The 25,330-nt window shown below is 52.8% G+C and overlaps 1 protein-coding gene across 5 annotated transcripts in view; it reads right to left on the bottom strand.

The window, feature by feature from the left end:
- Positions 1–547: 547 nt before the first annotated feature.
- Positions 548–25,330, bottom strand: part of ACTN1 (actinin alpha 1) — a 105,523-nt gene continuing 80,740 nt past the window's right edge. The window contains exons 9-22 of one of the 5 annotated variants that reach the window (XM_032245821.1): positions 19,778–19,870; positions 18,179–18,409; positions 15,970–16,117; positions 11,455–11,605; positions 10,801–10,909; positions 10,191–10,331; positions 8,889–9,071; positions 8,484–8,618; positions 6,833–7,012; positions 6,013–6,159; positions 5,086–5,166; positions 4,565–4,630; positions 3,202–3,360; positions 548–1,436 (exon numbers count right to left, since the gene is read on the bottom strand). In XM_032245821.1, the coding sequence (XP_032101712.1) occupies positions 1,278–1,436; positions 3,202–3,360; positions 4,565–4,630; positions 5,086–5,166; positions 6,013–6,159; positions 6,833–7,012; positions 8,484–8,618; positions 8,889–9,071; positions 10,191–10,331; positions 10,801–10,909; positions 11,455–11,605; positions 15,970–16,117; positions 18,179–18,409; positions 19,778–19,870 (1,983 nt within the window). In that variant the 3' untranslated portion in view covers positions 548–1,277. The remainder of the gene's footprint in view (positions 1,437–3,201; positions 3,361–4,564; positions 4,631–5,085; positions 5,167–6,012; positions 6,160–6,832; positions 7,013–8,483; positions 8,619–8,888; positions 9,072–10,190; positions 10,332–10,800; positions 10,910–11,454; positions 11,606–15,969; positions 16,118–18,178; positions 18,410–19,777; positions 19,871–25,330) is intronic. The other 4 variants (XM_032245825.1, XM_032245823.1, XM_032245822.1 and 1 more) reach the window with 4 other exon arrangements.

The raw sequence follows: 25,330 nt of genomic DNA, 5'->3' as shown, positions 1-25,330 counted from the left end.
GCAAAACAAATGTCAGATAAAAGGCATGGGCTTAGGGGCCCTGGTGCCAGAATAGATGACGTCCTATAGAGACTATCGTTTACTCTGGAGAAGCTACAGTGGTACACACAGTATTCGGAATTCAGGGATGGGGCCTAAGATGCTGTATTTCCTATGAGCTCCCAGGTGATGCTGAACAGCTGCTATCTGTGGGGCATCTTGAATAGCAAGGGATGAGATGACACTTAGAGACAACTCAAGCTGTTCCCTGCAGTAAAAAGAAAACGAGAGGAGGGCATGCAGATGTCACAGAGCTGTTTGATGCTGTGGAAAAATGAAGGTGGGGCTTATCACCAAGAAGTCCTTTACACATCCATGACTTTTCTGTCCAACTCATAGGAGACTGTGAAGCAATTACCTTTTTCTTTTTAAAATGAAGAAACCGAAGTGTAAGACGATTGATCACAGCAGGGTCAAAAACATTATTGGGGTAGATACTGGCACCCCACACCATCCTTGACCCCACACACATTTCCAGAAAACGTCAAGCAAGGAGCAGGCAAAGAGCTGTCATGGGAGTGTGGTTTTAATACCGTCTGTGTCAAGCAATATCAAAGTTGTCCATACTCTCCCAAGTTTGTCCTATTTTGAATAGACAATATTAAATTTTTTTAAGTGTGTGCTGATAAAGAGACTAGTCAAACCTCAGAGGACTTAAAAATGAGAAGCCACATAAATTCTCTTCCTTAAAAAACAGTCATTTCAAAAGATTTTCTTTAATATCATAAAATATTTTCATGGACAAGTGAGCTAGCAAACACACATGCACCAATGTGCCTTTTGACAAGAGAACCCCCTACCCCGACTCCCACACCAAAGTGGACATGAGATTGGAGAAATGAATACAGCAGATGGAAACAGAAGAAAAAAAAATCAGTAAAAAGGATGGAATATAACTTTGTGCTTGGTTATTTTCCTATGCCACAACAAAACAAGACATTTCGGTGCAAATAGTTAATCTTTCCTCTTTTTTTCCTTGTCTGGTGGAGAAAAAAATACTTTTTCTATAATAAAATATGTAGTTTTTTGGTTTTTAACGTAACTTTTTTTTTTTCTTTTTTGCAGAAAATAATTTTGTAAACTGTCACTTCGCGGGCAGGGAGGCTCGATGCCACGTGGGCCCCAGCTCGCCACGGTGGAGGCTGAGAGCTGAAACCGAACATGGGCAGGAGATGGGCGATGGCGGAGGTGCAAGGTAGGGCATGGCGCACGGGACGAGGGCGGCCGGGCGGGGTGGATTAGAGGTCACTCTCGCCGTACAGTGCCGTGGAGAAGGACATGTAGTCCAGAGCACCCGGCACGGAGTCGGGGCCGGTGTAGGGGGCCATCCGCGCGATGCAGTACTCGGCCTGGTCGGGTGGCAGCTCGCGGCGCAGCTCCTCCACGGTAATGTAGTTCTGCGGGGAGAGAGCGGTCAGGGTGGCTGCAAAGTCCGGCGGCCGTAAAGCGGCTCAGCTGGACACAGCCGCAAAGCCTGGTGGCGTGAAGGCAGCGTGTGCCGGCTGCATTTTGCCTCCCTCCGGAAACTACAGGAGGTATGCATACAAATATACATACCACATACACAACATGTATTTTTAAAATTCTCAGGTTTTCTACTTCACTACCTACTTTTTAAGCCTCCTTCCAGTCTAACTCCATGTGCCAGTTACATCTATAATCATCTCCTGAATCACATTAGTCTGCAATAATTGCGTGCTGGAGCAGAATCTGCAGATACTCTGGAGGAATGTATAGGTTCCTGGGGGTGGGGAACCCCACACGCACTCAGCTGAGCTTTCTGGAGGCCTCAGACAGAGAGTCTAATTTTAATGAGCCCTCCAGCAGATTAAGAACACCATGTTTGGGCATTACTGTTTCTTTTCTTTTCTTTTTTTTTTTTTTTTTTTGAGACGGAGTTTCGCTCTTGTTACCCAGGCTGGAGTGCAATGGCGCGATCTCGGCTCACCGCAAACTCCGCCGTCTGGGTTCAGGCAATTCTCCTGCCTCAGCCTCCTGAGTAGCTGGGATTACAGGCACGTGCCACCATGCCCAGCTAATGTTTTGTATTTTTAGTAGAGACGGGGTTTCACCATGTTGACCAGGATGGTCTCGATCTCTTGACCTCGTGATCCACCCGCCTCGGCCTCCCAAAGTGCTGGGATTACAGGCTTGAGCCACCGCACCCGGCCCCATACTGTTTCTTAAATATGGCCTGGCTATCTTAAGCTCCTTTGCAGAAATGTGGGCCTTGCCCCATGCAAGCAGCTCCAGCCTGGGTCTATGCCTTCTCCCAGGTTTGCCCATGATAGGTCTACTTGGAAGCTGCTGCTTTTAGGAGCTTGAAGATCGAGGAGATCTCATTTGGGGGCAGTGACCCACAAGGTAGTCTCCCTGCACCATGCCCTACCTCTGCCCCTGGGAACCAGTTTGAGGGAGGGCGGAGCTGCCCCTGTCAATCCAAAAGTTGGGAGACTAGGCCCCTATCTGGGCCCCAGTTTTTCTCCTCTGCAAAATTAGTCACTACAACTAGATGGTTTGACAATCCTTCTTCTATAATATTCAAGGGACCTGTGGCTTCCACGGTCCCTGGGCTGGAGATGGCTGTGGTTCTGAGTGACATCCAGGTCTACCAATGACCATCTCAGAACAGCAGAGACTTGGACTGGGCCTCTGGCATCCATGGAGGCAGGACCTCCACTACCAACTGGAGTGCTGTAGGGTATTTGGGAGATTTGGAAACCCAGAGTGGATCACTGTTCAGGGTAGAAAACACCAGAGACATGCTTCCTTCCTGCATCCTGCAGTCCCTCTTCCTGCTCCCACTATAGTTCATACAGATGCTCAGGATGATACCAAGGGTGAAGTCCCAGGGGTTGTCAGATGGACTCCAAGAATCCAATCACACATCCACACCACTCTACTCCCCTCTGCCGCCTGTCATTTCTTCACAGCTATGGAGTCCCACACGGGCATGCAGTGATCCTGGGAGGGTCACTTATGCTAATCCTGTGTCCTGACACCTTAGCTGAGCCCATGGCATTACAACAAACAAGGAGAGACCCAAGGGGCCCTGGAAGAAGGAGTGGTTGAGGAGTTCACGTTCCAGCTCTTGCCCCTCTAGATCACAGTCCAGCCCGTGCCTGCCACCCCAGCACAGTGCCCGTGCCATAGGACACCCACCTTATCCCCAGCCAGGATCTTGAAGGAAGCCATGACTTGGTCTGCTGTATCTGTATCGGCTGTCTCACGGGACATGAAGTCGATGAAGGCCTGGAACGTCACTACCCCCAGGCGGTTGGGGTCCACAATGCTCATGATGCGGGCAAATTCTGCTTCTCCCTGGAGGGAATAGCCAGCCCCAGGCCTGTCAGCCCATGGTCTGCTGGGAATATCTCACATGGACTGAAGACCTGGGGACTCAGAGCAGCTTGTGGCTGGAAGAGGAGGGCATAGCAGCCCCCTGACCTGACCTGGGTTGTCCTGAAGGCATGATAGGGACATAACACCCAAGAGTAGAGACCCAGCTCAGGGTTTCCCATGCCCTACAAATGCCTGGGTTCCCCTTAGAGCAAATAATCACGCTGATAATAACTATAATGATGACAACAATTAATAATGGCTGATACCTACGTAGCATATATTATATGCCCAATATTAACCTAAAAGCTTTATTTCAATTCATTTAATCATCACTACAGCCATAAAGGTAGGTATTGTATTATCTTCCTTGTACAGATGAGAAATCTGAAGCCCAGACAGGCTAAGTGACTTGCCCAGGGTCCCACAGCCAGGAGGCAGAACTGGGATTTGAACTCAGGCAGTCTGGTTCTAGAATCCATTCCCTCCTTACAACACTGTGCTTTTTACATGCCAGATACATGCAGAGACTTAAAGTCCTTCATTTAACCCTTGCAATAGTCCTGTAGAGTTCCCCACTTCACCTGAGGCTACATGCTAATGACAGCAAGGCTGGGATTTACCCCCAGGTTCACTGCTCCTAGCCCCACGCCCATACCCTGTGCTAGGCAGCCTGTGGGCTCCGCACTTGGCACCAGGGCCCAGAAGTCACCTGACTGCCTTGCTCAGAATATCTGCATGATGGGGGACAGACTAAGAAGGCTGGGGGCATCCTAAGAAGGATGGCTTGGGACAATCCAAAGGGGCAGCAGGACTGACGGGAGCCACCGCCAGGACAGAGGTGGAATTCTGTCTGTATGCTCTGTGTGAGGCAACGCTGAGCCAACCCCAAACCTGGGATGTCCCATAGCCCCAGTCCTTCCTGCCAGACTCAGGGTCAGCCCAGCCGTCCACAGTGGGAGTGAGGAAGTACCAGAAGATAAAGTAGCACAGAGACCGAGGCAAGGAGGCCAGGCCTCTTGGATACACAAGGCCCGTGGCCGGGTGGGCTTTCAGGGAGCCATCTTCCCCAAGGACCTGGGTAGCCCTTAGCCTGAGGGCCTCCAGCCTGCCACAGCTAGGACTTGGCTGCTCCAGCTAGCTGGCTGCCACCTCACCAGGGCAGACAGGGTGGGGTTTACGTTACCATGTTGTAACCCATGGAGATCAGGCAGGCGCGGAAATCATCCGTGTCCATCATGCCTGTCTTCTTCTGTGGGGGGTGGTAGTACCGAGACACAAGGAGGGTCAGGAAGGCAGGAAGAGGAAGGGCCGGCCCAGGGCCAGGAAGACAGGGACAGATGGCCAGAGTGGGGATGAGGTTTGTGGTTTCGGGAGTCAGGACAGGGAAAGGGACATAGGAGGAGAAGATGCAAACATATAGGTGGAAATGTCCACAGGCAGGAGGAAGACAACAGGGAGATGCCAAAATCCACCCATGGGATGAACAGTGGCGAGGATGAAGGACAGCGGGTACCCGCAGGTTGCCACGAAAGACAGGGGAGAATGGAGCAGTGACAGGGCAGGGAGAGACGGGAGGAAAGAACGACCCCCACGGCCCACAGGAAGGGACAGGAGATCCAGACAGAGAGAAGAGAAAAAGGAAAAACGCATTATTTCTCGCCCCAGATGCCACCCCTGAGCGTGCTCCATGCAGGAGGCAAGTACCTGGGGGTCGTTGCCAATATCATAACCCAAGCTGATGAGGCAGGCTTTGAACTCCTCGGGACCCAGTGTGCCGGAGTGATCCTGGGGCCGCGGTGCGCCAGGCAGCGAGCCATGCGGTGTCAGGGAGGTGGAGCCGTGAGGGGGGCATGCCCCGGGGGAGGGTGGTGTGTGTGGGGAGACACAGGGACAGGCATGCGGAGGGAGGGTGGGGGAGGAAGGGAAATAAAAGTGCACACGGTTAGACACACGAACGAGGTTCCGGGGGTGCCCTCCCCCAACACAGGCAGCCCTGCTCCAGGGAGCAGGACCAGAGTGGGGTGTGATGAGCCACAAGGGTGAGAAGCTCCCCCAGAAGTGACCTGGCCCTCTGGCTTCCCCAGGGGCTTCCCCTCAGGTGTCTAGAGAGCCATGAAGCAGGCAGGGGTGGTGGGCAGCACCCAAGCCCCTCCCACCCCTTTGAATCGCCCTCAAGCCCCAGGGCACTGGGAAGGGGCAGCCCACTAAAACCCGGGACTGACCCAGAGCTGGGATAGGAACCCTGGACCAAGGCCTCTGACATCCCCGGCAGAGTCCCAGAGGCCGTGCTAGGGGTGGGCGAGGGCAGGAGCAGTCTCTCGTGTGCTCCTCTGTCTCCACAGCCTGAGAGCAGCAAACCTCTGAGGGTGACTCCTCAAGGTAGGAGAGCAAGGGTCAGGGGTCAAAAGTCCTCTTTCTACACACAGTATGAACACTCTCCTAAAAGCAGGGACGCTTATGGGGCACCAAGCTTTCCAAGGCTGGTTTTGTGGGATGTACCGAGTCAGGGCAGGCTGACAGTTTCCCCTTTCTCTCCCTCCTCACTTGCATGGCAGCCCACACCTCGGGCAGCACCCTCCAGGGCCCTGGGGCGGGGACTGCACTAACAAAGCACAAGGGTGGGGCTCTCACCCGGTCAAAGTGGTTGAAGGAGGCTCGGAACTCATTCATCTGCTCCTGGCTGATGCCCTTGGCATCCCGGGTCAGGATCTGATTCTCCACCTCGTTGATGGTCCTGGCAATGGTGGTGAGCAGCTGCTCCCAGCCCACACGGATGTGCTACAGGCAGGCGAGGGGCCTGTCAGCAAAGGGGTCCCAGCCTGGGCTCCTGGCGGTCCCTGCCCACCCTACTCCCCAACCATCAAAATGGCCAAAGCCGTCAAACTTGGCCTTCCATGTGGCTGAGTGTCACCAGAGGGAGGAGAACCAGGACAGGGACACTAGATGACCAAGGGGGCAGGGTGGTGGCCTCTGCCTGGGAGAGCAAAGAAACCAGGACTTGCCAGTAGGGGTCAGGTCAGGAAGGAGGGCAGATTTGGGAGTAGGAGATTGACACAAAAAAATGCTTGATTCCCTGAACCACCAATCCCCCCACCCCCACCCCCCGCTCCCTCCCCGCCTCCCCAGTCTTTCACAGTTAAAACAAGTAGCCATTTTCAAAGCCGGTGCCTGCACCGGTTTAGAGCCCAGCAGTACCCAGAACCACTGGAAGTGCTTATTCTGAACACCCCAGAACTAGTGAAGCAAACTCCAGAGATGGGGCCTAGAAATGTGCATTCTCAACACATTCCCTGGGAAAGCAGAAGGTACTAAAAATTGAAGATGTGAAGCTTCAGGGGCAAAGTGAGTTCATCCTCCAACTATGACCTGTTTCCTTGGAAACTTCCCCACCCAGGAGGAAGAGCGAAAGGGGAACAGGCTCCCTGAGAAAAACAAGGCCAGCCCCACCCACCTCCATGGTGTAGTTGGTGTGCTTGTTGTCGAAGATGAGCGCCTCCTGGATGAGCTGGTGGTCGCCCTCCAGCTGATCAATCTTTGGCTTGTAGTTGACAATGCTCTTCTCATACTGCCGCAGGTGGCTGAGCTGATCCTCCAGGGTCCCGTGCATCTCGATGGAGATCCTCCCGATCTCCTGCTCACCGGGAAGGAGGAACCTTGTCAGACCACCTCACTCTGCTCCCATAGGGAGGGGACGGGAGTCTCCAAAATCCCTTGTTAAGCCCTCAGATGATGCTCAGTTCCCACCCCAGCCCGAAGGAGGCCATCACTGGTAATTAGTAAGACACTTTTAGCATGGGTGCTCCTAGGTATGGAAGCAGCACCACAGAGGTGTATAACAAGTGCTGTTAGCATTGGACGAAATACCTAGCAGCTCTCAGGTGCCTGTCAGCCTCAGGAGAGGGATACAGGGTCAGTTCTAACCTAAACGTTCACTCCTCTGCTTGCCATTCAAATCCCCCTTCCCAAGTCTTGTCCATCTCAGGGACCCACTGAGCCAGGATCCTCGTAGCCTCAGTACAGCTCACTCACCTCAGTGACCATGCTCGTGCTGTTTCACCTCCACCTTGCTGCCCTGGCCCACCTGAATCCCATCCATCCCTGCAGGCCAGGCCTAATGCCTATTTCTGTCTGTTATTCATCCATGTAAACAACTGTTGTTTGTGAAAACACTTTCTCTTCACTCAATTCAATCCAGTAGATATTTCCTGCCTGTCTACTAAGAACAATGTGCTGGCTGGCAGGGGTGCGGGGTGGCGGTGGGGGGGGTGACACACACAAATGTTAACTCCACATGGTCTCTGCCCTTAAACTCAGAGGCCATACTCAAGCCCAGTGAGGCCCTTTCCTGATCTGCTAAAAGCCCCCACTATCTATCCCACGCAATTCAGCAAAAAAATTCTGTCCTCCACTGGGGTTCAGTTCTCCTCCTGGGACAACCTACCAGGACAGATCATCTTTGGCCAAGCCCATTGCTCAGAAGGAGGACGAAAGGAAGGGGAGGCCTGGTCAATAAGAGACACCAAAGGGATTAAGCTGGATCGGGCACGCAGGAGCTGACCTTCCTACGGGACTTTCATAGGCAGCAGCTGTTTTTATTTTTGAGACGAAGTCTAGCTCTGTCACCCAGGCTGGAGTGCAGTGGTACAATCTTGGCTCACTGGAACTTCTGCCTCCTAGGTTCAAGCGATTCTCCTGCCTCAGCCTCCCAAATAGCTGGGATTACAGGCACACACCACCGCACCCAGATGATTTTTTTTTATTTTTAGTAGAGACGAGGTTTCACCATGTTGGCCAGGCTGGTCTTGAACTCCTGACCTCAGGTGATCCACCCTCCTCAGCCTCCCACAGTACTGGGATTACAGGCATGGGCCACCGTGCCCGGCCCATAGGCAGCTTCTTAGTGATGTCCTCATCTATCTTTGCTCTCAAATTGGATATTGCCATCAGGGCTTCCTTACACAGGTTCCCACAGCCTTCTACAGGACAGCAGACCCCTGGTAGGCTCAGGGCCTCAGTCCTCCATGGGTCCCACCCAGGAAGACAGGCAGCCTGGCTGGCTGGGATAGTGTGGGGAGGGGTGGGAGCCCCAGCACGGGACCTACCTCCATCTTGGTCTGGATCCAGGGCCCGATGACATTGGCCTGGGCCCCAAACTGCTTGCGTAGCCTCTCATTGTGCTGCTGGCGGGCGTGCTCCTCCGTCAGAGCCTGGTCCCTCCGAGGCACCAGCTGCCGCACCTGGGGCAGGAACAACAAGGCGATTCTGGGGATGGGTCAGCCATCTGTCCATGTGCCAGATGAGGAAATGGAGGACCCAGGAGGGGAAGGGCCGGTCAGTAACAACAGGAGTGAAGGTGTCAACCTGTTCTGGAAATCCAGTCATTGGCCAAACAATGAGTATTTACTACATGAAGATTTTAAATGAAATTGACGAAAATCAATTAAAATGGACAAAACTCCCTGCCTTCATGAAACTTACGGTGGCTCGGCCCATGCCCTTCAACTCACGTGGTCCCATTTGCCATTGATCTCCTGAGGCGTGATGGTTGTGTAGGGGTTGGTGCCCGCCATATTGACATGGTAGGTCTGGACAATCTTGGACACCTCGTTGTGGATGCCCAGGATGGCCAGGCGTTCCTTGTCGGCATCGGGGAGGGTAGCCTTGAATTGCTCATGGGCTGTGGTCAGTCCCTGGATAGAGATGGGGATATATGAGCAAGAAGAACAAAGGAGGAAGCCCTAGAAGTGGGTGGAAGGGCCTCGGAGATTGGGTTCCACACCAGCTGGGAGACCAGGAGGCATCAATTCAAACAGTCTTGTGGGCTGAGAACTGGGATGGCAGGTATGGCCAAAGGAAGCTGAAGCCACAGTTATCAAAAGCAACAGCTTCATCCATGGAGGTGGTGAAATTGGCAGCAACCCCTCTGGCCTATTCACCACCTCACAGATCAGGGAGAAGGGCTGCTCCAGAGGCTCACTTCCCAGATGATCCTCCGAAACATGGGCTTCCTTAGCTTCTGGAAAAATCTTTTAAATCCAGTACTCTGCAGCTGCATGAAAGGTTGAAGAAGCTGCTGATATGAAATGAGCTCCAAATAGACATTACATTAAAAATCAGAGTTCACGGCTGAGCACTGTGACTCATGCCTGTAATCCAAGCACATTGGGAGGCTGAAGGAGGAGGATCTCTTGAAGCCAGGAGTTTGAGACCAGCCTGGGCAACAAGGAAAAATCCCCATTTCCATATAAATAAAAATTAAAAAACTAGCCAGGTGTGATGACGTGAGCCTCTAGTCCCAGCTACTAGGGAGGCTGCAGCAGGAGGATCCCTTGAGCCCAGGAGTTGGAGGCTGGAGTGAGCCATGAGCCCACCACTGCACTCCAGCCTTGGTGACAAGGCGAGACCCTGTCTCTAAATAAAATAAATAAAAATCAAAGTTCAGAATAGGGTATACAGTAAAAGCTACTTTTTGTTTTACACAAAAAGGGTACAAAGCATGGAAACAATCATATTTGCTTGTGTGCAGAGACTAATCAAATTCTTACCTTTGGGGAGGGAACTGGGGGCTGGAGGATAAGGAGTCAGAGGGAGACCCTATTGTATAACCTTTTAAAATTTTTTGATTTTAGAACATGAGCATATATTATCTTGTCTAAATAAGTCAAATGCAAAGGCTTTGGGTCTATAAAATCCTTGGGATGCTCTTCCTAAGTCCCCTACCTTACAGGGCAGTCCTGCAAACATGACCTGTAGACCGTGGGCCAGAGGCCCTGGGGGAGCCAGCCTCTGGGGTGTGGGGTGGGGCTCACCTGGATCTCCTCGATGGTGTGCACAATGAAGGTGTCCTGCAGGTCCTCCATGGCCCCCTCCATCCAGTTGTTGAAGGGTGCAGCCCGCTTGGCATACTCCAAGTACAGCTGGTCAATGGTCTCCAGCAGCTTCTCGGTCCGCTGGGAGTGCCAAACAGAGTGGGGTTTAGTAGAGTGATGTCCAGAATCATCCCCCACTCCTATCGAGATCCTCCTGGTGAGCCCCAGATCTAGAAGCACTGACTGAATCAGGCAGAAAGAACAGGCTCTTCCTGCCAGGTGTATGAACCATCTCACACTGCAGCCACCGGGCCTGGCTCCCAGAGCGTCTGGTGTATAGAATAGGAGGATTCTCAAATGGCTGGGGCTGGGCTGTGAAGCACACTGAACTGGGAGGATGAGACATGTGAGGGCAAGAGAGGAGGCATCGCCATCAGGGCAAAGTCCAAGGCCTGTGCCAAGGTGCGTCTTTCACATTTGGGCCAGGACTGGGGGAGGTCTGGGGAACCCATACAGTCTTTTAGCCCAAAGCAAAGAGAGTCAAGAAGCAGGAAGGGGGTACCACAGGGCTGCCGGATGTGGGCCTAGATCTCCCTCCGGGACCCCTCACCTCCAGAGCTTCCCTTCGCTTCTGAGTTAGGGCCCCCAGATTGTCCCACTGGTCACAGATCTTTTGGCAACGGGCGTTGACACTGGGTGAGTCATAATAGTCCAGCTCACTGGGGAGGGAAGAGACAAGGAAGTCGGGGACCCAGGTTAATTTCATGGCCCATCTCCCTCTCCCTGGGGCTGCCAGTGGGGTGGCTGGTGGTGCTGGGAAGAGCCAGGGGCACTCCCTTCAGGAGACCTTCCAGGTACTCCTTCCACCCCTCCCCTCTTTCAGGAGACTGGCGAGGAAGAGACTAAAGAAGTCCCCTTCCCGAGTCATGGCTGAAGTGACCAGCCTTCACCCCAACGGCCAATAGCAGGGAGCCCTCGAGGCCCAGTGAGAAAGCTCAGAACCAAGGCTTGCTCACCCTCTGCTCCTGTACTGGCTACAGGTGAGAACTGGTGGCCTTTAACAGGACGGCAATGTCCTGGGCTTGTTCCCCACCAGGAGAGATGTTCTTTGTTTCTGCATTGACTCCCTTCCCACCTGGGCACCCACCTGTGCCCACCCTCCCCACCTTTCAGGCCACACCCCCATGCCCCCCAGCATTTGAGAAAGCCCAGCCTTGGTCCCTCACCAGGGCACCACCGGGTGGGGGTGTCTGGGGCCACCTACTTGAGCTCCTGTGCGATGGCAGCGATCTGCTCCACGCGGTCCTGGTGGGCAGCCAGGTCACTCTCGAAGGCCTCGTGCTTCTTGAGCAGGGCCTTGATCTCCGAGAGCGTGGCCGTCTCATAGTCCTTCTGTCGCAGCATGGCCTCTTTGCCTGGGTTGAGAGAGGGCCGCATGGCTGAGTGAGAGTGAGAAGCATCTCCTTGGTCCCAACTGCCCACCCCTCGGGCCCCAGGAGCTTCTAGGGGTGCTTCCCCAGGAGATGCCCACTGTGCAGGGGTCTGCAGTGTGCAAAAGCGGATGTGCCGCTGGAACATTTAATTACGGCATGATGGGGAAAAGCACTGCTCCCCTCAGAGCACCTCCAAGGCCATGAAAGTGGCAAAACAGGATGGCTGTGCAGGGTTTGTGGGAACGCACAGGGCGCGGTGGAAACAGCCATCCACACCCTCTGGTACAACCAGGAAAAAAGTGACCCAAGCACCTCAGGGGTTCCCAGCCTTTCGAATGTCCCCAGTTATTGTCGCTGTCTGCAGGGGCCCCTTCCCCCGGTCAGTGTGTCCAGTGCACTCTGCACCGAATCCGATGGTGGCTAAAGCCCTCTCTGACCCTCAGACACACTGCCCTCTCTCTGCAGGGCACAAGCGGGTCTTGCTTTTCTTAAATTTGTTTCCACAGGAGGAAAGCAGGAACAAGAAGTGACCTCCCAGGGCTGTTGTTAGATGACGCTCACCAGCTGCCTTGTGAAGTTGACAGGCACAGGACTGGGGCTGGCCTGGCCTCCCTCGCTCATACCCCCAACCCTCCGCTGCTGGGATGCTCAGCCCATCTCAGTGAATAAGGCTGGGCTGGGAGCCAAGGCTGTGTTCCCATGATTTCTTTTCTTCCCCCTACTCTTTATCAAGTTTAGAAAAAAGTTACAGCTAAGCCTACTTATCCACTCCTATTCAGTCTTTCCTTATGTGGTTATTCTGTGAAAGCTTTGGACATATATAAACTATGTTTCCTGCTTTTAAAATATTTAGCAGCACATTATTGGAATTTTTTTTTTTTTTTTTTTTTTTGAGATGGAGTTTCGCTCTTGTTACCCAGGCTGGAGTGCAATGGCGCGATCTCGGCTCACCGCAACCTCCGCCTCCCGGGTTCAGGCAATTCTCCCGCCTCAGCCTCCTGAGTAGCTGGGATTACAGGCACGTGCCACCATGCCCAGCTAATTTTTTGTAGTTTTAGTAGAGACGGGGTTTCACCGTGTTGACCAGGATGGTCTCGATCTCTTAACCTCGTGATCCACCCGCCTCGGCCTCCCAAAGTGCTGGGATTACAGGCTTGAGCCACCGCGCCCAGCATTATTGGAATTTCTACCTTGGTTCCATAGTCTTCTCATGTAGACGTCTGCTGAGAGGCTGCATACCCACTGCCCTAACCCTTCACCGGCCTACTGTGGGATGCTGGTTCCTCAGCTTGCCCTACTGTGGATGTCTCCATGTTCAGAGTGGATTCTTTTTCTTTCTTTTTGGGAGGGAGTCTCACCCTGTTGCCCAGGCTGAAGTACAATGGCGTGATCTCGGCTCACTGCAACTTCCGCCTTCTGAGTTCAAGTGATTCTCCTGCCCCAGCCTCCTGAGTACTTGGGATTACAGGTGCGTGCCACCATACCTGACTAAATTTTTGTATCTTTAGTAGAGACGGGGTTTCACCATGTTGGCCAGGCTGGTCTCAAACTCCTGACCTTGTGATCTGCCTGCCTCGGCCTCCCAAAGTGTTGGGATTACAGGCATGAGCCACTGCACCCAGCCCACGGTGGATTCTTTAGATAGTCTCAAGAAATGGTTAGAGTATGGTAAAATTGATAGGTGTGAATACATGTGGCCAAACTGCTTTCCCCAGAGGCTGTGCTGGCATGCCAGCACTTCTCATGCCCCAGCTGGTGGCTGGCAAGCTGATGAGGTCAATCTTTGCTCTGTACTTTGGCTGTGAGCTGGACCCAATAGAAGCATGTGATGAATCAGTGCAATCCCCATGCTCTCTCTTCCACTCCGTCCCATCCACACCTGGATAAATAACTCCATACACTCACAGTGAAAGCGGAGGCAGCAACCTCGTACCATTGTGTGCAAAGCCCAGCATTTGTACTTACAAAGGGGAACTAGACCTAACCCCCCTTAGCCAGTCTAGCACACTCCCATCCCCTACACCAGAGGTCCCCAACCTCTGGGCCACAGACTGGTACTGGGGTCTGTGGTCTGTTAGGAACTGGGCCAAACAGCAGGAGGTGAGCCAGCAGGTGAGTGGGCCTTACCACCTGAGCTCCGCCTCCTGTTGGGTCAGTGGCGGTGTTAGATTCTCACAGGAGCTCAAACCCTGTTGTGAACTGCACATGAGAGGGATCTAGGTTGTGTGCGTCTTATGAGAATCTAACTAATGCCTGATGATCTGAGGTGGAACAGTCATCCTGAAACCACCTGCCCCCTCCCCTCTCCATGGAAAAATTATCTTCCACAAAACTGGTCCCTGGTGCCAAAGAGGCTGGGGACTGATGTCCTGCACCAAGCCAAGCCACTCCTAAGTGGCCTTGGGATACGACTCTTCCTTCTCATCTCCAGCCTAAGGTCTGAGGAGTACAAAACAGGGCTGAATGGGGGTGTCTCAGGGCACTGAGGTGTGCCGGCCAATGGGTCTGCCCCAGACTCCAGCTGAAACGGCCAGAGGGGCCCCAGCAGATGGGCAGCCTATTCCCCACCTCCAGCCCTGGCCCAGGTTCTGGGGAAAATACTATCCTAGGTATAATCCTCTCTCTTCAGAGTTAACCTTAGCTGCCAATAAGACCACAGCAGACGTGGCCCCAAGAGCCTCAAAGTGGGAGTAACAGGGACACACATATGCCAAGGCAAAGGCTCTGATTCACTGTAATTGGAGAATAGGAAATAGAGGAAAGAGAACTGAACAGATAAAAAACATAAGCATGCAATCTACTAGAATATAAGCCTCCCAACAACCCTACGAGGAGGCTGAATTAGGTTGAATGAGGTCCCCCATAAAACTCATGTCAACCCAGAACCTCAAAATGGGACCTTATTTGGAAATAGGGTCTTTGCAGACTTAATTCCTAAAGATGACATACGGCTGGGCGCAGTGGCTCACACCTGGAATCCCAGCGCTTTGGGAGGCCAAGGCGGGTAGATCTCCTGAGATTAGGAGTTCAAGACCAGCCTGACCAACATGGTGAAACTAAAAATACAAAAATTAGCTAGCAATGGTGGTGGGTGCCTGTAATTCCAGCTACTCAGGAGGCCGAGGTAGGAGAATCACTTGAACATGGGAGTTGGAGGTTGCAGTGAGCCGAGATCATGCCACTGCACTGCAGCCTGGGGGGCAGAGTGAGACTGTGAGACTCTGCCTCAAAAAACAAAAAAGTTGACATTATACTGGAGGAGGGTGCACCCTAAATTCAATCATCAAGAAAAGGAGATTCAGTTACAGAGACACAGAGAGAAGCAGCCATGTGAGGAAGAGGAAGAGACAGGAGAGGTGCAGCTACCAGTCACCAAACACCAGGGGCTGCTAGGAGGCAGCACGGAACCATCCCTCCCTCAGCGCCACAGAAGCCAATCCTGCCGACGCCTCAGTTCAGGACTTCCGGCCTCCTGAACTGTGAAGAATACACTTCCGTTGTTTTAAGCCACCATGTTTGTGATAACTTGTTTCAGAAGCCCTGAAAACACAGGAGGGCAGAGCATCCTCTGCACTTCACAGATGAGGAGACCGAGGCCTGGGGTGAGGTCATCAGTCCACATCACACTGCTCCTAAGGGGCACAGTCAGGACTCCAACCTAACCTGACTCACTCCAGGAGGAAGACTCAATTAAGGTGAAAAGAACAAATCAATGTGAACACCCAGGGCCAGATACAGTGGCTTGCGTCTGTAATCCTAGCGCTTTGGGAGGCCGAGGTGGGCGGATCACCTAAGGTCAGGAGTTTGAGACCAGCCTGGCCAACGTGGTGAAACCCTGTCTCTAGGGGCACAATGGCATGTATCTGTAGTCCCAGCTACTAGGGAGGCTGGGGCAGGAGAATCTCTTGAACCCAGGAAGCGGAGGTTGCAGTGAGCCAACATTCTGCCATTGTACTCTAGCCTGGGCAATAAGAGCAAAACTCTGTCTCAAAACTGTGCCCCCCCCGCAAAAAAAAAACAAAGTGACAGTCTGGGGGTATAGCTCAGGGGCAGAGCATTTGACTGCAATGTGAACGCTCACACAGCACTGTGCAGCTCAGAACTTCGTATGTGTTCACTGATGCAATTCCTATAAGCCTGTGAGGTTGGTACTATTGTTATCCCTACTTTACAGATGAGGAAGCTGAAGCGACCAGAAGGCTAATGAATTTGTCTAACGCCACAGAACTAGTAAGAGACCAAATGAAACAAACAAAACGCAAAGAAGAATGGTGTAGCGGCCGCTGGCTGGGCTGGGGATTAGGAAAGTGAAGCCCTGGGGAGGCAGGAGGCGGGGCTGGCCTCACCGTCCGTCCAGGCCTCGTGGATGGAGGCCTTCTGCCGGAACTTCTCTGCCAGGTGGTCCAGTCGCTCCAGCCTCCGGATCTCGTTCAGCAGCCACTCCTCGTAGCCCTTCTCCACCTGCTCCAGGCAGCCCCAGGCATTGTTGATATCCTGTGGGGACGGGAGGTACAGGGTCAGGCACTGGCTCGGGCCTAGCTTCAGCTCCCCTGACCCCCTAGACTCCTGAAGTTGCCCCATGCCTTCCAGGAAAAGCCTCTTCCCTATCTCTGCCCCATGTCCACCCCAGCCAGGCTTCCCCACCCTCCCTCCCATCTCCCACTGGTATTTTCTGGGCTCCCAGGAGCCAGGCCTCCTGGCAACGCATGGGACTTGCATCTACACTGGTCACCTAGCTATGGGACTTTGAGAATCGGGACCTGTAGGGAAAGAGTACCAGGCTCTCCCTGACTAGGACTGGCTTCCGACAGGACTCTAACTGATCACAGGGGTCACACATGTGCCAAGGCAAAGGGCCCCCCAGGTAAAAAGAGCAACAATGAATGAGGCAAGCAGGCACTGGAGCTGCCCAGCCTCCCCAGGGTCCTGGATCCATTCATGGACTCAGGCCTCTGGGCAGTAGCCTGGAGCCTGCAGGGACCCTGGCCTGGGCGAGCTGGCCAGAATTCTGGGAGGACAGATGCCGAGTGCAAACCTATACACCCCTTCAGACAGGGCCATGCCTCCAGTTTGTGCAAGGGTGCTAGTCTGGGCAGTCGCTGGGGCTGCACCCTGCAAGCCACCGTCTGCACCACATGCCCCCAGGCCAAGCCACATCCCCAGGAAGGGCACTTTGTCCGATTCTCATAGAGCACTGTTAGGCTAGCAGTGGCTCTGGCCACCTAAAAGCGACTGATTCAGCCTTTGAGACCAAAAGTGACTGCAGTTTTCAAAACTGTATACACACTTGCAATGTTTTCTCCCTCGACCCCCTGGGCTGCTCTCTCCCCACAATGCTGTCTGGCTTTCGCCCTCCCTTTGAGACCTGCCGTGTGCCCAGGACGCTCCTATTACTCTTCACTTAAGGTCAAATGCTCTGTCATGGCAAATTTGTTACATTTTCTTCTGTGTTTCTCTGGCATATGAAATTTTTCCCTAAGTTGTGGGGACAGGGTAAAGGGGGATGAATTTTTTAAAATAACCTAAGAGTATTGGCCGGGTGTAGTGGCTCACAGCTGTAATCCCAGCACTTTGGGAGGCTGAGGTGGGCGGATCACAAGGTCAGGAGATCGAGGCCATCCTGACCAACATGGTGAAACCCCGTCTCTACTAAAAATACAAAAATTAGCTGGGCGTGGTGGTGCGCGCCTGTAGTCACAGCTACTTGGGAGGCTGAGGCAGGAGAATCACTTGAACCCAAGAGGCGGAGGTTGCAGTGAGCGGAGATTGCACCACTGTGCTCCAGCCTGGTGACAGAGTGAGACTCCATCTTAAAAAAAGAAAAAAAAAAAGGAAGGGTATTTAAGACATGGAAAGCTGGTCATAATATAATCTTAGGTTGGGTTTTTTTAAGTAGCTTATTATATATAAAACATGATTTAGTTACATTTAACAGATGAGTACAAAAATGGGGAAATGGACACTTGAGTACAAAAATGGGAAAAAATGTTTAATTTCAAATATATATGCTTTAGGATTCCCTCAAATATTTACACAAAAAACCAAAAAGATTAAAATCATTTTTTAAAGTAATTTCCATGTTTCATATTTTGCTTATTTGTATCTTTGAAATACACTACCCCCCAAAACCCACAAAACTATTACTTAATAATTTTTTTAACTACTTAAGATTCCATGAAAGTAGAAATCACCTTTTCTGTGATTCAATTATGCCCTGTTTGGTTCAGGGTGTCAAAAAGCATTGTGTTTACAGGGATGATTTTTTGCAAGAGGGGGTCTGGTGGTGCTGGGTGGTCTAGGGTAGACGCTCAGGGGTGTGGAAGGGCCAGCCTGGCCCAGAGCAATCTGGTCAGAGAGGGCTGCCCCATGTGGCCGAGTTTGGGCTTGAGCCTGAGTGGTAACTGGAAGGCGGAAGTGACTTCTGGAGCAGTGTATGTAGGTGGAAGCAAACACACTCATCCCCGCCCCCATGATGCTGAATTTGACCATGACTAGGAGCAGCTCAGAGGTAGAGGTCATCCAGTCTGGGGGCCCAGGATCACCCCCAGCGCTCACCGAGACCATCCTGCCCTCGGAGGGCATGAAGGCGGGCCGGTTGCTGAGCCGCAGCTTGGTCTGCAGTGTGTTGAAGTTGATCTCCAGCTGGCACTTCTCTTGCACCTTGGGAGGCTTGTGCAGGCGCCGGTAGTCCCGGAAGTCCTCCAGCTTCTGCTGCATGGCATGCATGGTGTTCTCGGGCACCCGGTTCTCCAGCCACGGGATGGTGCGGCGGATCCACTCCAACAGCTAGGGCGGGAAGGCGGTGGGGGCTGGGGGTGAGGATGCAGGGAGGGAGTGTGCTCCCTCTCCTCCCAGCAGCCCTTCCCACATGGAGAAGGGGTCTCTCCTGAAGGCATACTCCTTCCCAGCTACCGCCCTATAGCATTCCAAGGCCGTGAAGCCAGGCTGCAGGGTGTTTCCTCTGAGAATCACAGGCTTTGTGAATGCTGGCTACTAGGGCACATCAGCTCACAGTCACATCCCTCAACCTCCCTGCTTTGCTAAGGGAAGGCCCATAGACCTGATGGGAAGACAGTGCATCTAAAAGGTGGGAAGGAGACCTGGATTTTGGTACCAGGTCCTACATGGCTGGGACTCAGTTTCTTCATCTATGCCAGGGAGGGAGTTAACAGCTGTTTCCAGAGGTCCTTGCCATCTGACTTCCTAGGAATCTAGAATGTGGGTCTCTGACTTAAAAGGGAAGAGGCTGGCTTCTGAGCAGAGAGCTGGCCTGAAGCACAAGCAGGCATGTCCTGGACTGTTTTCCTTGAGCCAAGATGATGGTGGTGGAGAAGGTGGAGGAGTACACATGGCAACAGGAAATACACTGAACACCTGTGGGGGCCAGCACACCGCACACATGGACTCCTCTGAATAATCACAGAAACACTACGGGGCTAAGGGCTGTGATCACCTGCATGTTACAGAGGAGGCAACCAGGGCACTACCAGGTCCTGTCACTTGCCAAGGTGACCCAGCTGGAATGGCAAACCAGAAATTTAAACCCAGGCACTTGGGCTCCAGAACCTGGGTTCTTACTATGCTGGGCAGCAGACCCACCAATAGGCTGGGCAGAGCAGCTCAAAGGGCTGAATTCATTCAAGAAGAGGAGGCTTTGCCCAAATGTAGCCAATGGCAGAACAGGAAACCCAGAACTGTGCAATCCTGTCCCCTGAAAAGTAGGGGACAGCCACTACCTTTTGGTAGCTGCTACGCTAGCCTGAGCCAGCACTAATTTACCACAAACCCTTCCCTCTCAGAACCAGATGTGCTCCTTTTCTTACTGAAGCAAAACTCACAGACTAAGAGTACACCAGGCTGGAGAGAGTTTTAACATCCCCTGGCTCAACTCTCACTTGACAAGTGGAAAAAAAAAAAGAAGGCCCTGAGAGGCAAAGGGATATCCTAGGCTCACTATAGCCCAGGGACTGGCTTCTGCCACCACCTCACTACTTTCTGAGAGCGCCACAACAGAGCTCAGGCTGCCCTGGATGAGCTATATTGGGATCAGACTGTGCCAGCCTGGGACTATGCTCCAAGGAAGGAACTGGAGGTCCATGTTCTGGAGGACCGACTCTTGCTAGAGGCAGGCCAGGTGAACCCAGGGGTACCCACATCACTGGCCAGCTTCTCGTAGTCTTCCATAAGCTGCTCGTTCTCCTGGTTGACGGCCAACACCTTGCAGATGCGATTGGCTGCTGTCTCCGCCTGGCAACAAGACAGACAGAGTCACGACCAGCCAGCTCCAGTGGCAGAGGACCTGGTGCACACCTGTGCTGACAAAGCCCCTCCCGCCCCTGCAGCTCCTGGTGGTTGGAAGGGAGTTCCGAAGGCTGTGGGGTCACATTCCTCCTCTCTCCTTACAATTTTCCTTGCCAGCCCATGGCCAGGTCCCACATGTCAGGTGAGCCTGGTCAGAGGTCTTGGTGGCTGAACTGGGCCCCTGGAGAACAGCCTGAGTTTAAGGCCCATCGTGCATATTGAGAAGAAACTAATCCAATGACTGATATGATCAAAACACTCAGGTCAGGTGGAGAGGTGAGGAAATTCATGCCCATCCTGGAATTTCAAGTGGAGGCACTGGAATTGCAAGGCTTAGGACCTCAGTCTGGATTTTCCAGGATCTTAGAGATGTGGGAATTCAAATCTAGGAGTCCTGGGATAAAGTGCTGACTAAGAAGCTGTGGGGCCTCTCAGGATCCCTGCAGAATATCCCAAGGGTCTTGGCCCGAAGCCTGAAGCACTTTAGAGAAAACTGACAGATGCTCTACTGCACCGAAGTCCAGACTTCAGGATCAACCAAGTATGGACACAATGCCCAGCACCCAGCACAGACCTCTCCGGGACAGCTAAGCACACATCATGCACTGTGTTCTGGGCTAGCAGGAACCCATGATGGACTTCAGCAGCAAAGGGACAAATGAGGACTTAATGGCAATCCAAGGCAAAGACCAAGAAACCCTAGGGGAGAGCGCCTTCTGCAGCTGTGGGCGCTACTGTACCGCTAACACCAGCAGGGACCCAGCACTCCTAAGTCCACTTCGAATGGATGGTTTTCAAATCCAGCTGTGTTCTTGTGCACATTCCAACCCTACACCAAGGGAAGTGAACTCAAAGCCTTTTGGGGGCCACGGGGTAGAAGGGAAGAAAGCCTGGGGGTTGGAGAAGATGGTATCTGTGAGAAGACAGACTGGCATCCTGAGACTCTGGAGAAGGGTGCCCTGTGGATGAAAAATGACCCTGGATTAAGGGGTCAAAAGACAGGACCTCACAACTGGCTGATGAACAAGACAAACTAGGTTTCAGGTGCAGCACAGTGAACTGAGGCTGGTCATAAGGAAGAGCTTCCTGCGAATGAACGTGCTTAGAATTGGAAGGAATGACTAAGATGGGATATGTAAATGTTTTTTCCTTGAAGAACTTCTCAAATAAGACATACGCCCACCAAATCATGCGCTTTGTAGATGACTGTGCTGAGTGTGTGGGGGCAGGGGCAAGGGGCAGAATGAGATCATCCCAAGGGCCCTGTCAGAAACAGTCAAGGTTAAGGGAGGCATGCCCTGCAGAGCAAGGTGTCAGAGTGGGTGGGGAGAACCAATAAGGAGCAGGTGGGAATGGCTAGAGGGTGGTCTAAGAGTCCCCTGAGGTGGGGACTTTGCGTCGCGAGTCTCAAGAAACTGAGACATCCTGGCAGGGCACAGTGGCTCACGCTGGTAATCCCAGCACTTTGGGAGGCTGAGGTGAGCAAATCACAAGGTCAGGAGTTCAAGACCAACCTGACCAACATGGTGAAACCCCATCTCTACTAAAAATACAAAAATTAGCCAGCATGGTAGCACGCACCTATAATCCCAGCTACTCAGGAGGCTGAGACAAGAAAATCGCTTGATCCTGGGAGGCAGAGATTGCAGTGAGCCAAGATCATGCCACTGCATTCCAGACTGGTAGATAGACTGAGACTCTGTCTCAAAAAAAAAAAAAAAGAAAAGAAAAAAGAAACCGAGACATCCTTAGGCCCTCATCCCCTGCCCCCAAGTCAACCCTGTCCTAGAGATCTCATGGCCACTTCTCACCCACAAGTCCTGACTGATTGCCATTTCTCTCGAGAACCAACAGGCACCCACGGGGAATCCCAAGAAGCAATGAAAAGGGAAATGTTTTTCCTGGAGCCTGTCCAGGAGACGTGGAGCCCCAGAAAGCTAGCAGGGCCATGGGAACCGCAGGGCCATGGGATCCGGGCCACCAGCCTCATGGGGCTGGCTGGGGAGCAACTTGCTGGAAGCCTCAGCCTACTTCCCTTGAGGGCTGAGGCAGGGGGCTGCAGAGAGACCTCGTGTCCTCCTCCAGGCTGACGTTTTTGTGAGGATGTGCCACCTCTGCAGACTATGCCAGAGATGTGCCACTCAAACAGCTGAAACTCCTTGGCAGCGACTCATCATGGCACGAAGCAGCTGCAGCTGTGATTTTCATGGATGAATCCCCCTTCACCTTGTCACTCTCTGGATCCATCAGCTCAGTGATCATAAACTCTGATGTTGCCAGTTTATCAAACTGGCGGACTGAGGTCTGCGTTGGTGGGATTTTACATGTGTCCTGTGGGACCTCGAGAGCCTCGCCCATCCCCAAGAGCCTGCTGACTACTTCAGGGTCAAAAGGGCTCCCTTCTGGATGAAGTCTGGGGGAGATTCCGGGTGGGTTTCCTGGGGACTTTCCGTAAAGCTCCAACCGCCTTCCCAAGCTTGAGTCTCAACCACCTGCTCCCAGGCTGGCCTCCCCAGGAGAGTGACTGAGAATACCGTCTATATACAGCGGACCAGCCTTCAGAAATCACACACAAGTACCATGGGAGGCCCTGGAGCGCTTTCTGTGTGGCAGGCCAGTCTGCAGACACCACTGGGGCTCCCTTGAGGGACAGCCCAGCTCCCACAGTACCTCTAGCAAGTAGGTTCCTGGAGTCCAGATTTGAATTTTCTAAAACAAACCACAGCAGAATCCTCAGAACCTCGTCTCCCCACTTTCTCTCACAGCCTGACTTCCCCCAACAGGCGGGCTGCGCCCTGGAAGAAGCCCATTGGGTGGTGGGGTTGGACCTGCTTCCACAGCAGTCCCTTGATGAAGGTGGCTTCATCCCTCATCAGCCTCAGCCTAAGAAGTAAGATGAGGTCAGGTGGGAAGGCCAGGCTTAGGCCCACAGGACGTAATCCCAGGAGCTGAAGGGAAGGCTGTTGGGGGTGACAGACAGGCCTTCCCCATCACCCCAAATTCCTGGTTTTCTAGCTTTTTCCTCTCATGGCTAGAAGAGCCCCATGAACTCTGAGGCATCTAGGAGAGAGGTACCCAGAACCGCCAAGTACATAAAGAATCTCAAAGACACCGCTTTAGTCCAGAAGTTTAAAGGAGAGACTTGTTCTAGGGGAGGAAATATTCCCTCCCAGAGAACCTCAGGAGCTGAAGCAGCTTCAGAAGCAACTTCAGAAGAGAACCCTGGGAGAGCCCTGGCTTCAGGCTATTCCTGAAGAGGAGATGGGCTGCTCTGGACCCAGCAAGAAGAATCAGATGCCCTGACATGAGATAATGTGACAGATGCAACAGATAATTGATGGGTGGAGAATATATTCTCTGGAAATGAGCAAAATGTTGCTTCCAAGGGCAAAGGAGAAGACTACTAGAAATCTGTTTCCTGTCCCTTTGTATTTTCATGGTTTTTGTTTCTTTCTTTTTTGAGACGGAGTCTCATTCTGTCATCCAGGCTGAGTGCGATGGCGTAATTTCGGCTCACTGCAACCTCCACCTCCCAGGTTCCAGCGATTCTCCTGCCTCAACCTCCCAAGTAGCTGGGATTACAGGTGTGCACCACCACATCTGGCTAATTTCTGTATTTTTAGTAGTGACGACGTTTCACCGTGTTGGCCAGCTGGTCTCCTGACCTCAGGTGATCCACCAGCCTCGGCCTCCCAAACTGCTGGAATTATAAGCATAGCCACTGCACCTAGCGCAAATTTTCATGTTTTTTATGACCTACTTTAAGCTGTGCTTATACAACTTAACATACAATACACTTTGTTGTATATTCAAGAGTTATTTTAAGATATGAACTATTATTATCCCTGGAGTACTTAGCTATCCCAAGTCAAACTGTTACCCTAATAATCAGCATCCAATTGCCTGGTACAAGCACCATCTAGAGAACTGTCCCCAAGGTAACATCAAAACACTAAAATGTGGCCAGATGACATGCTGTGGCTCCACCACCCACAACCCACAGATTCACGTGAATGCCACAAGGACCTCCTCTATGTCCTCTTTAGCCAAAAACGTTCCCAAATCTAGCTGGACCTGCTCATTTTCTTCTTCCCACAGCTGTCCACTGCCCAGTCTTCCCCTTTGTCCTGAGTCAGCCACCAAGCCCAGGGTTCCTGCTAAGAGGGCCCCAAATCACCAGGGATCTCAGACCAGGCATCCGAGCTTTCTCATGGTGGGTGGGCAGGGGTGGGTGACCAGGCAGAGGGGAACTGGCCCCTCTCCTCAGACAGCTCACACCTCGCCAACTTCCTCTCCTACCGCAGGCTCCACCTGCACACCCCGAAGCTTCTGCATAAGCTGCAGCCGCCTCCCTCCACAACACTGTCTGCCCCTTCCCAAACCCTTGCTAAGCCTTCTGCCCATGGACCCTCTTGTCAGGTTTCTGCTGCCCGAGAAAACCTTGGTGGCCTGTAGTCCTGTGGCTGCACCCGCCCTGCTCAGGTCTGGGGCAGGGCAGAGCAGCGCACAGGTCAGACCGCAGCCACTGCCGGCTCCTTGATTTAGGGTTTGCCCATATGGCTCATGAATTTCTCTCAGATCGAGTCCATGCCTTCAAGCATTATTTCTCAGAAACAGCAGACCATCAACTCTAAAACACGAGCTACATACACAAAATCTTCATGCTCTCCACCCATTCTAAGTCCCTGTAAGGGAAGAGGAAGGGAGAGGAAAGCAGAGGAAGAATTAGAACCAAAACCCACCTGTCAAACAGCGGCTGGTCCTCATCGAATGAGGGAAATCAGTACAGACTCACACAGCATGTGCCTGCAAAGGCCCATGAGCTGTGCACCACGTGCACACACTCATTAGGCGCTGCAGCCTTTCTGTTTCACCGTACGAGGTTGGGTGACAGAAAGATAGTGGAGAGGATGGAGGGCACTGTGCATGGGTTTTGGAAGATTTCCCCATCAGTGCCAGCCCGGAGACAGACAAGACAGGAGTGTGTGAGTCAGTAGGACTCCTCCTCCTCCATCAGCCCCACCACACAAGGTGAGGCGGGGGCTCCCCGCATCCTGCTCAGCTCCAAGCAGTTGCCTTAGACATGGTGGGTGCAACTCTGGGTCAGACCCCCGACCAGGCCATGAGAGGACGACCACCACCACCACCCCAGCTGTGACCTTGCCCCCAGGTGTGGACAAAAGCAGCATGAAATGGTTGCAACAGGGATGAGTGAAAGGGAGGAGGGCATGGGAAGGAAGGGCATGAGATTTGGGAAGGGGAGCCAGCTGTCACCCACACCCCACAGACAGCCCTCACACATGCCACACCCACAGCACTCCCCCTCACACCACACACACATCTCACTCCACACCTCACACCCACAGCACACCACACACCCCACACTCTACACCTCACACCCACAGC

The sequence above is a fragment of the Sapajus apella genome, unplaced genomic scaffold (assembly GCF_009761245.1).
Source record: "Sapajus apella isolate SASKATOON/1434 unplaced genomic scaffold, GSC_monkey_1.0 scaffold59, whole genome shotgun sequence".
In the NCBI taxonomy this organism is placed as follows: Eukaryota; Metazoa; Chordata; class Mammalia; order Primates; family Cebidae; genus Sapajus; species Sapajus apella.
Note: the sequence above shows the minus strand (reverse complement) of the source record. Positions and strands in the feature narration are given on the sequence as shown.